This window comes from Passer domesticus, chromosome 6, assembly GCF_036417665.1.
Source record: "Passer domesticus isolate bPasDom1 chromosome 6, bPasDom1.hap1, whole genome shotgun sequence".
NCBI classification, from domain to species: Eukaryota; Metazoa; Chordata; class Aves; order Passeriformes; family Passeridae; genus Passer; species Passer domesticus.
Window position 1 is genome coordinate 16,579,010 of NC_087479.1, and position 12,913 is coordinate 16,591,922.

At 38.9% G+C, this 12,913-nt stretch overlaps 1 protein-coding gene across 5 annotated transcripts in view; it reads left to right on the forward strand.

Annotated features, from left to right (window-relative positions):
- The window catches only part of CCDC88C (coiled-coil domain containing 88C), a 94,769-nt gene that overhangs the window by 61,012 nt on the left and 20,844 nt on the right, over window positions 1–12,913 (forward strand). For all 5 annotated transcript variants that reach the window (XM_064423566.1, XM_064423569.1, XM_064423568.1 and 2 more), the window contains 7 exons: window positions 2,446–2,627; window positions 5,614–5,751; window positions 7,148–8,218; window positions 9,872–9,999; window positions 10,866–11,007; window positions 11,591–11,779; window positions 12,152–12,313. In XM_064423566.1, the coding sequence (XP_064279636.1) occupies window positions 2,446–2,627; window positions 5,614–5,751; window positions 7,148–8,218; window positions 9,872–9,999; window positions 10,866–11,007; window positions 11,591–11,779; window positions 12,152–12,313 (2,012 nt within the window). The remainder of the gene's footprint in view (window positions 1–2,445; window positions 2,628–5,613; window positions 5,752–7,147; window positions 8,219–9,871; window positions 10,000–10,865; window positions 11,008–11,590; window positions 11,780–12,151; window positions 12,314–12,913) is intronic.

Consider the following 12,913-nt stretch of genomic DNA (forward strand, 5'->3'; position numbering starts at 1 on the left):
TTTTGAACTTCTAAAATGTATTCCTCTTCTTTTCACTCTCTTCAGAAAGCATCAAAATGCTTTGCTTTTGTTCATCACTGAGAGAATGGCTTCTAAGTATTACACTTTAATAAAAATTAAAAAATAAAGAAAGCTTTGTAAATGACACAGCAGAAATGTCACATTGAATATTTCTAACTGAATGGTTGGGTGGAGTCTGTGATCTTTAGTATTCTTTAGTACAGTTAATACAGACAGTTATGTGGTCTTTAAGTCCCAGGAAGTAATGTATGCTGAAGTCATTTATTTTTACTAGATACTGAAAAATGTGTGCAGTTAAAATAACTGTCTGATTTTTTTTCTTTGAGTGGTTGATTTGATTTCCATAGCTATCACAAAGATTGCTTATTCTTTCTTCACTGGACAGGTTTTAGCATTGGTTTCTGTGTTTAACATTTATTCTGTCTGTTACTCCAGCCTAAATAACAATTCTAAGTGGAACTTGGGAAATACAAGCTATTTCCTCTAATTCAGCGTGCAGCCTTGAGTACTGAGTATTCACCTTATTTTGCTAAGACTTGCATGTTTGGCTTTGTGAGCCAGAACAGTTGAACTTGAAGACAAAGGAATGAATTAGAGTAAGAAGATGTTAAGTTTTCAGTGAAACTGTCTGGAATAGCTTTGTTTTGTAAAACAGCTGGGTGTGTAGCTGACACCAGTTCTGGAATCTTCTTGCTGTCTAGGATCTGAGTTCTCTTCACTAAGATTAATGGCTAGTTAATTGTTACTTATAAATAATAATCTCACAAAGCAGGTTATGTTAGCCTGAGAAATGAATGTCACTCTATTACTCCTTTTTTTTAATCAAGGATATTGCTCATTGTGTTAGTGGGGGGAAACACAGTTCTCTCAAAACTTAAGAAATTTTTGACCAAGACTATTTCAGGAAAATGTAGCAATACCTTAATTTTATGGCTGGTTTAAAATACCAGGTTTTGTTCCCTTCCTGATTTGCTTTCACTATTGATGTAATAGAAGGAAGAATGCTAGTTACCTCTTATTTACTAATTTCTATCAAACATAACTTTCAAAATTTGCTTGAGTTATTTATCACTGCACTGATGTTTAGCATTTTAGTACTGGAGCTTCAGAAACTGAAGCTGAAATGTTCAAAAGAACATTTAACTTTGGACTTTTATTTCATAGAGATACTGTTCTGATTTTAGAGTAATTATCTGTAAGAAGTTTTATTTCAATCTGTGTTGCTGTTCTGAATGCAGTCTGACTCTATTTGTACAAACAAAACTGCAAAACTCTTCTGGAAAATCTCCCATTCCGGGATATCGAGTTGCATTTGCAAGGGTGGCAGATGGAAGATTTTACCAGCTAGTTTGGTATTTTTTATTTAAAATAATTTTTAAAATAAGCATGGGAAAAAGTAATTTAGGTGGACTTCATTTCAGAACAGAACTCAACTGGAGTATTTAGTTAGTAAATGTTAAGTGTTTGAGTCTTCACTTCGCCAAAGCTTTCCAGGTGGTGCTTTGTAAAAGAGACAAACAGAATTTTACCAATCTCAGAAAGTTGCCAGCTTACTCAGTGTGCTGTAGTGCTTATTTAGAGGGAGTTATTAATTTTCTTAGATTTAAAGACAGTGTTCAAGTCAATTTCAAATGAAATGTGGTCTTGAGGTGATGGGTAGCAATTATTTCATGTGTAAATGAAGGTTGCTCTTGTAATTATTCAAATGCTGGGCAGAGAAATTACCAGAGCAGTGAGGCTCAGGTGATGGATTTTGAGGCAGAGCAGTAGTGAGACTTTTGATCTACAAACATTGAGTAAAACAGCATCTCTGTTGTAAAACTTGAATAAATTTTGTTAGTTCTGAAATTTCAACTTCAGACACAGCATTCTGATGGGTGTCCTGTGCCTGGATACCTAGTAGTAAATTATTCTCTGTGCTTCAGCATGCTCTTAATGAAGTGATAATATAATCACTGGAATACTCTTCTGTAAGAATTTTTTTTTATGACTGAATGTGATTGAATACCTGAGTTTTCACTAGCTCTTGGAAGTGCACCACCTTGTTGTTTTAGTAAAAACTTAGCAGGGGTTTACTTTTTGCCTCAATTTATTTTCTATGATGAAAGTATGAGATGGTATCACAGTATATTTTGTTACTAACATTAGACATGCTCCCAACATGACTAAAGCAAATTTAGGATGAATTAAGAAAGTAAGCAACTTTTTAGGTGGCTGGCTGTTCAGATAGTACCCTATGTATTAAAGGTATTAATGGTTATTTGTGAAAATTGGTTCTGTTTTTTAACCAAGTATTTACTTAGCAGTCAAGCTGAAATTGTAAGACTGACAGCAATAATCTTCATCCAAGTGGATCTTGTGCACCCCAGAAAGAGATGTTGGTGAATTGATTAGTGCCACCTTCTGCTTCTCATGTTTCAACAGCCAGAAAGTCCTTTGTGTTTGAGTTGAATGAATGTGCTTCGAGTCGAATACTGAAGCTGGAGAAGGATAATCAGAGCTTGCAGAACACAATCCAAGAGCTGAGAGATGCCTCCTTGACCTCCAGAGAGAGCAGCCTAAAGTTTGTGGAACTGGAAAAGGAAAATCAGCAGCTTAGCAAAAAGGTAATTTGCTAACAGGAGCAAATGGAGCTCTTTGTGCACTGTGTTTAAAGAAACTACGGGCTGTGCAGCATTCCTGAATGATGAGAGTTTTCAGGGAGTTCACCCGTGATCTCCATAAGACTGACCATGATTTTGGTCCTGTCTATTTAATTGCATTCTAATGCAATTAAAATCTAATAATTTTATTTAATGCCTTCTACTTCACTGCCTGCTTACGTGCGTCATTGTAAGAAAAAGTGACTGTTCCTGTTAAGTAAAAGTTGGTTTTCAGTGCCTGTTTGCCCTGTCAAATTGTACTGTTGATTGTGTCCCTCTCTGTTGTCTCACAGAAAGGAAGCCATGGTCACATTGAACTATTTTTCTTTTTGAAAGTTAAATAATTTTTACATGTAAGTCAAATAAATTACACAGGTGAATTCAGGTTAGTATATTCTAAATGTCCATCTTGCCCTCCAGAGTCCTGGGCCTGCCTTTTCTTTTTCTTGTCCTCTTAGCTGTTATAAATTCTCTAGTGTTTCTCTCTCTCTGCAAAGATCTCAGCTCTTTCCATCTTTGTAACAAACATGTAGGTCATCACTTTGTAAATTTACTTACATGTACGTGTGTTGCACTCTGTTATTAACTTTGATTACATTTAGCTGAAATGCCAGCTCAGTGCTTGTCCTTGTGAAACACACTGCTCACTTCATCTCCAACTACCAGCCTTACTTTTGTCTGACTAGTTACTTGATTCTTCAGTTCTGATTAATTGAGCCAAATGCTGCTGGGGAAAAAGGATGCTTCCTACTCTAAATTATAAAACATTTTCACGTTGGATTTATCCACATCCCCACCATTCATAAATTATCCAGAATATAAGGCTTATTTCTCCTTTTCCCATTACTTACACCTGTGTGTGTGAGACATTGATGCAATGATTTCAGTTCTGTTTGGCTTGCCTGTGAACTAGCTGAATCCCGTAAAGGACAAGGGGAGAAAGCACCTACATATAAAATGCTGCTTGTGGATTCCTAGGTTGTAGCAAGCCCATTTCTCTGCTAGGGAGAACAGTATCCAGCACTGGATCATTCTGTCTTCTGCAGAGATTCCTTTGCAGAAATCAGTTCTGCTTTTTTTTTTTTGTGAAAAAGGAAAACTGCAAAGATTCAGTTCACCCTTTTATGACCTCTTGTGTATAAGTAATCCAATCCAGCTCTAATTTACATACCTAAACCTGGAGATGGAGGCATAGAAAGTACTCAGCAGATACCTGTGGTGTATTGCAATTTAAATCACTTGAACAACTGTGATCAGCCTCTGGCTTTGCCGCAGGCAGATTCCTATGGACACCTCCTGTTATGGAACTGTATTGGTGCCAACAATTGTGATTCCCCTCAATTAGAATACAATAAGATGTGCCAGGGAAATAATAGGGAAAGTCTCTGATTTGTTACAAAATGTTTGCTACAGTGGGCAGGGGAGAGTGCAAGAGCTCTGGAGGAGTGTTAAAGTCAAGCACTTGTGAGTCAGAGGACAAGAGATAAAGAAGTACTTTTCTCAAATGTTCCATGTCTTTTGGGTTCTTTTGGTAACTTTCCTGAGATATCCATAGTAAAATACTGTCTCCCTAAAGTTGTTTAACTGAGCTGAGATTCCATCCACTGTGTGAGACTTTCAAAAATTGTTGTTTGAATATGCTTATCTGCTGATCTAGTGGTTGGTGGGATCATGTAGCTGAGACGGGATTATTCAGGTAGTACAAGAGATGCCATAAAGAAAAAGTTATGTACATTTTTTTTCCTTTTTTACAGAGCTTTCAGAGGAGCTAGTAGTAGAAAACCCTCCTTTCAGGCACACTCAAGTAGTAGCAGTCCAAGTACCTGTCTGTTGTCTCTGCCCTGACTTACTGAAAAGAGCTGTAAATAGTAGTATCTTACTTGCCTCCAGTTTTCTGGGAAGTGCTGATGAAGATCAGCTATTGCTGAGCTACTGAGTTTGTTGCAGCTTTCTCTGAAAAGCTCCTTTGAGACCAATGAACCTCGGCATGGTTACATTTCTGGCTGCTGAGCCCTCCTTATCTCCAATCTAGGCAGCCCTGCTTGTTTAAACACTTCCTGTAATGGGGGCATGTTGACATAGGCAGAGCCCAGCCTCCAGCTATTTCCCACTTGTAAGAATTAGGTTTAATACCCCTTTCATTGACATTTTCACTGTTGGCAGAGTTGATAATACCAAAGCAAAAATGAGCTGATACTTGTGCAGAGCTGTAGGTGCTCACAGTACTTTGCAAGTTTAAAAAGGAATTATTTCCTGACTTGAGGAGTATAGTTCCCAGAAACTCTTGGTTCTAACTACTGAAGAGCTACTGCTTTTCTGTTTTTCATGCATTACAAGTACAGCTTTCAAAATGAATAAGTAAGAAATCTTTGTTGTGGGACTGGAGCCTTATTCATAAATCTTTCAAATGTGGTGTTGTCACTTGCTGGGGAGAAGAGGGCCAGCAGAACACAGGAAGTGGGAGCATGAACTCGATCACTCCAGTGCTTTAGTGTTTTTCCTCTTCCTGTTTTAGATTGGTGTTTTGGTCTTTTAGTATTGTTGCTGAATTGTCTTAATAACTGCCTGCATTCACTGTCTCTCCATCAGTGATGGAGAGACTAGGAGGAGGCAAGTTCCTCAGGAAGAAACTTAATCCCTGTGGACAGGAGCACAACAGGGCATTCAGTAGGCAGGTGAACTGAGCATTTCTTACTGCTGTGCCTTATATGCTCTGATCTTAAAAGGCATGAAGAAACAGGATTATTAAGGTGGAGAAGATTCTTAGCACTGTGAGAAAAACAAGATAGTCCATTTCCTCTCTGAGACTGGTAACTGCAGGAGAGAGGGATTTAATCTTTCAGCCATAGTCCCTGTCTCATTTCTCTCTGGTCTTCAGAATTGCTTAAAGTGCAGACAGTCCTTGTGTCCAGCTGTGGTTGATGTGTTTTGGTGTGTTCTCTTCACACAGATTGAGAAGTTGCAAAATCAAATTGAAAAAGAGAAGCAAAGCAATCAAGATTTGGAAACCTTGAGTGAGGAGCTGATAAAAGATAAAGAGCAGCTACAAGTTGTCATGGAGACTCTAAAAGCCGACAAAGACAGACAGGTGCAAATTTCTCAAATGTAATATAACAACATGTGCTCAGTAATGGTAATTCAGTGATGCCATTTACAGCATCTGGTTCTCTCAGGGAGATAAGGCAATTTGAGAGCTATTAAGGTTGAACTTGTTGAAATCTAGGTTAAAACCTTCCTCAAGTGTTAAAGCCCAGCATGTTTTACTGATTCCTGCTCTTGTTACCATAAGGGGATCTTCAGGCCATTATATGAACAGGCATTCCCCCTTGAGGGAAAAAAGCCCTTGGATTTTACTAAATGGAATACCAACTGGTTTTAGGATGTGCAAATAAATCCCCATTTTGTTGCGGAAGGTTGGTCCTGTATGGCATGGTTGGTTGGGTTAAGGTTCTTTAGCCACCCAGCCTTTTTGCTCTATTTAAAAGAGATGTTGAGAAAGTGCTTATGTCTTCTGGAATGACATTTTAATTGCCCTTCAGCTTTTGCCACTGTGCTGCAGTTCATGTGCAATGCCTGAAAACTCTTATTACAGGTTTGTGCATGTATCATCTGTACTCATTTGACAAATAAAAAAAATACAGACACAGATCATTAGAAACTGGTCTGAATATTCTCAATCTGTATTAAAATTGCTCTGTTTTTGTGAGGTAAAAATTAAATAGCAAAATGTCTTATTTGTGTACTTTTTTTCATCTTGAAGTATTTTTACCCATACTTCTCTCCGGGAAACTGCACTTTACCAACAAAGTCTTACATTTAAATTAGAACAAATACAGACTCTTTGTGGCAGGAATTAATAGATGGTTTGAAGTTAGGGCAGGAAGTAAAACTATAAATATTCCCAGTTGTTAAAAATAGTAGTTTGTGATTTTTTCAGGTCTAGGCCCTTTTGATTTGTATGGATGTTGTCTAGTATATGAATCAAATGCAAATTGCAGTCTAAATTACAATTGCATCAGCTGAAATTTGACCAGTGGGGTAAGTGTACTGTCCTTACAGGAAGTGTGTCTTTAATGACATCTGTAACTACTATACATTTTCAAGTATTCTGAGGTTCCTGGCACCTTACCAGGGATAATTTCAGTCTTCAGGTCCCCAAGATGAAGGTAAACCTAGATGGAAAGATACTCTCTATTAAGAATGATTTGTAACAAAGCATCTTCTCCAAGGTGTTCTGTGATGGTCCTCTATCTGCTTTCTCCTTCTGCCCCAGCCTTCTTGGATGGTAGCAGGAATGTAGCACAGTTTTTAATGTATTAAAATAAATTTTTAATAGCTTTTTTTCTTGGTTACCAAGTCAATAATTTGCTGAGAAATTTGTCTTGGATTAAATGGATATGATTTTGTTAACAGTCATCTCTCTGCATTAGGACTAATTTGTAGTTCTAAGTAGATGAATAATATTTGCACAACTGTTTATGTAGATAAAGGACCTTAAACAAGAAAATGATCATCTTAATCAAGTTGTCTTATCCCTGAGACAAAGATCACAAGTGAGCAGCGAGGCAAGAGTGAAAGATATTGAAAAAGAGAACAAAATCCTTCATGAAACAGTAACCGAGACGAGTAGCAAACTGAGCAAGCTGGAATTTGAGAAGAAACAATTGCAAAAGGATTTTGACCAGATTAGAGAAAAAGTGGAAAGAGTGGAAGAAATGGAAAAAGAGCTCCACCGGCTGGAGAGGGAGAATGAACAGCTCACAAAAAAGGCAGCAGTGATGAAAATAGTGACAGAAAAAGTGGAAGTTCTTGAGCAAGAGAATGGTGATCTGGAAGTGGAAAACAGGAAACTGAGAAAATCCTTGGACACATTACAAAACATTTCCATCCGTCTTGGTGACCTGGAAAGGGACAACAAGCAGTTGGATGAAGAAAATCTGGAGCTTAGAAGAGTGGTAGAGACCATGAGATTTACCAGCACAAAAATGGCACAAATAGAAGCAGAAAATAAGGATTTGGAGAGGGAGAAAGAGGACTTAAGAAAGAATGTGGAAATGTTAAAAGCAATGAACAAGAAATCAGAGAGGCTGGAGCTAAGCTATCAAAGTATCAATTCTGAAAACCAGAGACTTCAACAAATTGTGGAGAACAGCAGTAAAAAGATCCAGGAATTAGAAAAAGAAGTTCAAGGAATGGAGAGTGAAAATCAGATCCTCCAGAGGAACCTCGAAGAGCTAAAGGTTTCTGCCAAACGGCTAGAGAGCTTAGAAAAGGAAAACAAAGCCCTAGAACAAGGCATGTCTCAGCTAGAAAAAGACAAAAAAATGCTAGAGAAAGAAACAAAACGGCTTTGGCAGCAAGTGGAGCTGAAAGATGCTATTTTGGATGACAGTACAGTAAAGCTAGCAGTCGCTGAGAAGGAAAACAAGACACTAGAAAAGGAAATTGCTCGATTCAGAGAGTCATCTTGTAAACTGAAAGAGTTTGAAAAGGACAATAAAGACCTCCTAAAGCAAGTTACAATTGATAAGAGAACACTAGCTACTCTGAGAGAGGTAAGCAAGACAATTCTACTGGGTTCTATGCTGCTATTTTTTTTTTTTTCCAGCTCAGTGAAGTACTGAAGGAATATATATATAATCTGTCCCATATAATCTGTCCCGCAGATCTTCACAGCCTTAACAACAGTCACTTGAAAGAGTTGCCTTGGAAAGTAGAACATGCCAAGAACTGCTCTTGGTGCAGTTGTGCAGTGTCCACTTAGTGTCCACAATACAGTCTCAAAGTTACATCTTTTTTCATGCAGAATAAAATTTTACAACAGCTTTTATGTGGTGCCTGTTAACCAAAGACTCTGATACTTTCTCTTACTATACCTACAAAATTGTTTGCTAACTTCAGAGTTCCAGCAGGGGAGATTGACTCTCAGGTCTAGAAATTTCTGGCTCTGAGGACACATAGACATCCCTGTTCTGAAGGAGACAAAATCACTCCAAATGACCAACCTAAACCAGCTGCACCAAGATTTTGCTTTACAGCTACCTTACAGCATCTTTCCCCAAATACTTCCCTGCTGGATGAGAGCAGCAGTGATCTCTCCCTGCACCAAACACTAGCAATTGGCAATCTGAGGATGTGTGTGCTAGAGTCTGACACTCCTATAAGTGGCCTATGAGCAGATTCAGATTATTGTAACTTATTGCCTGTCCTGGCTGCTGTTGTTCTGCCAGACCATATTTCCTGTGAAGGACTATTCAAAGGAATAAGGGTTGTGCTGCAGTAGCTCAGTGAAATAGATAAGTTTAGCAAGATTAATACAGTAAGCAATTGCTTACTTTAAGGTTTTATTTCAATTTTTGAAGCATTAGTGAAATTTTGAGGAGGAGAAATAAAGACTGTCAGAAACACTTGACACAGTCCCAAGTTATGTTTCTCTCCAACTTCTCTTAAAAATTATTAAAACAATATAATTTGTCCCAATATCCCTTCTGGTACAGCACCACCAAGTCTTCTCCTTGTGTGACTTCCTTGCTGGGTTCTGCTTTAGTTTCTTCCCAAAGAAACCCAAATGAAACCAGGCTGCATCAGTAGATACCAGAATAAGTGACCAAGCTCTCCTGTCCAGAGATGTCCTGTCTCTTACTCTGCAGTGTAGTTACAGTTTTGAAATTTTGGGCAGTAATTTACCATATGTGAGAAACTCAGTGCATTATTCACTGCTGACCCTGTTACCAAGTCCCTTGGGAATAACATCATAGCCACAATACTTCCATACCAGAGTCCTGTTGTGTGTGTGTACCAGTGCTGGCAGGGCTTTTTGTCCTAGCTGAGAGGTGGAAACTCCCTCTGCTGGTGTCCCCTGCCCTGCACACATCCTTGTGTGGCACAGAGATGGCGTGGTGCCTCCTGGCCCACACATTCCCTCCTTCAGCAGGCAGGCACAAAGCCAGTGTTGGCAGAAGTAGTTCAGTACAGTGAGTGAAACAAAGGCCAAAAGAAGCATTCTGCAGATTTATTTCAAGTGACCTATAAATAAAACCAATCAGTTTAATTCTGCACTCAGCTGTCACTGATGAAGAATGTTAGCTGACCTACTTGAAACTAGGATTTTATCAAATGAATTTTTCAGTACTCTTAAAAAAATGTATAGTGCTGGATAATTACCACCACCTTTTGCATAGCAACTAATTGTGTTAATGCTGTTTCAGGATTTGGTTCTGGAGAAGCTGAAGAGTCAAAAGTTGTCCAGTGAGCTGGAAAAACTGAGCCAGGAACTGGAGAAGATGGGATTGAACAAAGAGCTGCTGCTGGAGGATAATAATGGCAATGATGACACGTAAGGAAACTGAGCCCTTCTAGTCATTCTTTGGACTCAGCCTAACTGAAGCCCTTTGCCTTTCTTTTTGGTTCTCGTCTGCCTCCTTGCCATTACCCTTAACAGTTTTGGACATAAACCACGTTTTTCTGAGGCAAACTTGGCAGCATACTGTAAGTTTTGCAAAACGTTTTCTTGGGTGGAAGGAAGAAATGCCCCTTTCTCTCTCCGTGCTTGTGGTGTCACTGCAGTTCCTCTGTACTCCCCAGCAGAGCAGCTGGGTAGCTGTTTGTGTGTATTTCTCTTCATGTAGAATGGTGTCTGTTAAACAGTGTCTGTCATTACTTCATGTAATTGATTCAGATACCTATTAATATAAACATAGATGTTGCCTAAGAAATATCTGAGGGTAAGGAATTCCTTTGTAAGTTCTTTAGTAATGAACAGAAAATCCCAGCAACCTGTGTGTATATTGGCTTCTTGGTAGGACCTGCTTAGAGTAACATACCCATCTTATAGGAATCTTTAAACTGTGGATCTTCCTCCTTGTTAAGAATCGACAAAAGAGCCATAGGAAGAGTATTCTGTAGTACAATTAAGGGAAAAAAGAGAAACTTATTTTCTTTCAAGTAATGTAACTCTTTGATATTTCTGTAGAACCATGCTGGCATTAATCTCTATTAAAATTGATTGGATTTTCCATTTTCCCCAGCTATAATGTATGAGTAGCAATCTGCAGCAGTAGAGGAAATAATTTTCCTGAAGAAGCAAGCATGTATAATTTAACATGCAGTGAGACTGGGAACGGGTGAAGGTGAAGTCTGCTGTTTAGATGGTGGCTCATATCCTAGTGGCAGACATTGGAAAGCTATTATCATATTTTTCAGAAAATACAAGGTTCTGGAAAGCAAAACTGAATCAGCACTAAAATCAACTCTAGCTGTGAAAGAGGAGAAGATTGCAATGCTGGAAGCTCAAGTGAAAGACTTTCTGAACTTGAACCAGCAGTTACAGAATGATCTAAATATGGTAAGAACTTAAGTGAATTTTAATTTTTGACATTGCAGTTCTGCACATTCACATATTTGGGGATTTTTTTGGTTTGATTTTTTTTTAAGGACAGGTTTGTTCTTCTCCTTGCCCTTCCCTATACACATCCTTTCCAAGAACCTTTTTTTTTCACTGGACTGCCTTTTTTTGTCCCTTTCTATGTAATGACACAAAATTAATAAAAAAATTTTGGGCTAGGGGCACATCAGGAGGGGTTTTCTTGGATAACTTCTCTTTGTAGATCTCTTTTCCCATGGGTTTTCTTTCATTGGTGTGGCTGTGTTTTTCTGCCTGTTTAATGGGAACATGGGCTGAGGAAGACTGCAGTTCTTCCCTAAGAACAGCCTGTTTGTTAGGTGACAGTGAGCTTGAGTCTGGAGGCCAAGAGACATGGATTCTTCCCTCTGTCTGTGTCTCAGCTTCCCTCTCTTTGAAGTGGGGTAATGGTTGTTGAATCTCTGAAAGTCGGTACAGTGCAAGAGAGGAGTGACATATCCCATCATTATTAATGCAGTATTGCAGTTCCCTCAGTGGTGAAGGTTGTTGCTTGTTGACTGTGTAGGTGAAGAAGGACTTTGATGCACTTAAGCAGACTCAGCAGGATGGGCAGTATGCTCAGAAGTCACTGAGGAATTCAGCGGAGAAACTCATTGCCAACCAGCAAGTGAATGAGAAATTGGAAACAGGGCACCAAGAGGCCACCACAGAGCTGCTGAAACTGAAGGACAGGGCCATTGAACTGGAAAGGAATGTAAGCCTTCTCCTATTTCCTCTTAGTTCATAGACTTCTCTTGTGCTCTTGAGTGGGTTGGTGGAAACTGGATTTTTGAGCTTAAAGGAATCTGGTAGGTTTTCTGGAGCATACAAGTTGCCAGATTCCTTGGGTGTCTCTTAGGACTGCCTGGGACTTAAGTGCTTCATGTGTCTTGTGTCCTACTTGCAAGGAGTAATCCTGTGTGTTAACATCTGTCCTACCTTCGTTTAATGCTGTAAAGAGGGTTTTTTATGCCTTTGTTGCAGAATGATCATCACTAATTGGTTCTCATCTTTGAAAGGACTCCAGATAATCAGGACAGCTGTTTCTTTTATTCCTGTCACCCCTCCAATACCATCTCTCTTTCAGAATGCAGCCCTGCATACTGAGAAACAGCTGCTTAAGGAACAGCTAAAGCATTTGGAAACACAGAATGTCTCCTTCAACAATCAGATCCTGACACTACAGAAGCAAAATGTTTTCCTTCAAGAGCATAACACTGCCCTGCAGACACAGACAGCCAAACTCCAGGTCAGAACATCCTTGTGCCTCTGTGCCACAGCTGACAGCTAATAATGAAATGTTTGTTTGTGTTGGTAGGCTGATGTAATGATGGAAAGATGAAGCCCAGGAGGTGGAGCTTAGTTTGAGATCTGAATTTCTCCAAGCTAGAAGGGAAATTGGGTCTGTTGCTAATGTCTGGTAGCTACCTTCAGCAAGAAGGTGGTTATTTAGAGAGAATAAATTAAAATTAATACAGCAAAATCCAGATGTGTTATTCCAGAAGCTACACTTCTGAAATAAAAAAAGCTTTTCTTTTTTGTATTAATGCTATGCCTGTGAAAGACCTCAGCAGAAACGGAAAGAGGACACAAGTCAGCTCCCCACAGGCATTGTAGCAGTGAGCTCCAATGACAGTTTTCAGACTTTCAGACAAAATGTCAAAGCTGTCAGTGAAAAGATACTCTTAAAAATTACTTGACTTAAAAAAAAAATAAACTTACTTTGAGAAAAAGACCAGTCTCAAAGGAAAACATTGGATTAACTGTTATTTCTCTTGCATGACTTTCACTTGCCAAGCTTTTCCTCCTGCATGTTCAGAGATGGAGAGATGAGGGGTTTTTGTTCTCA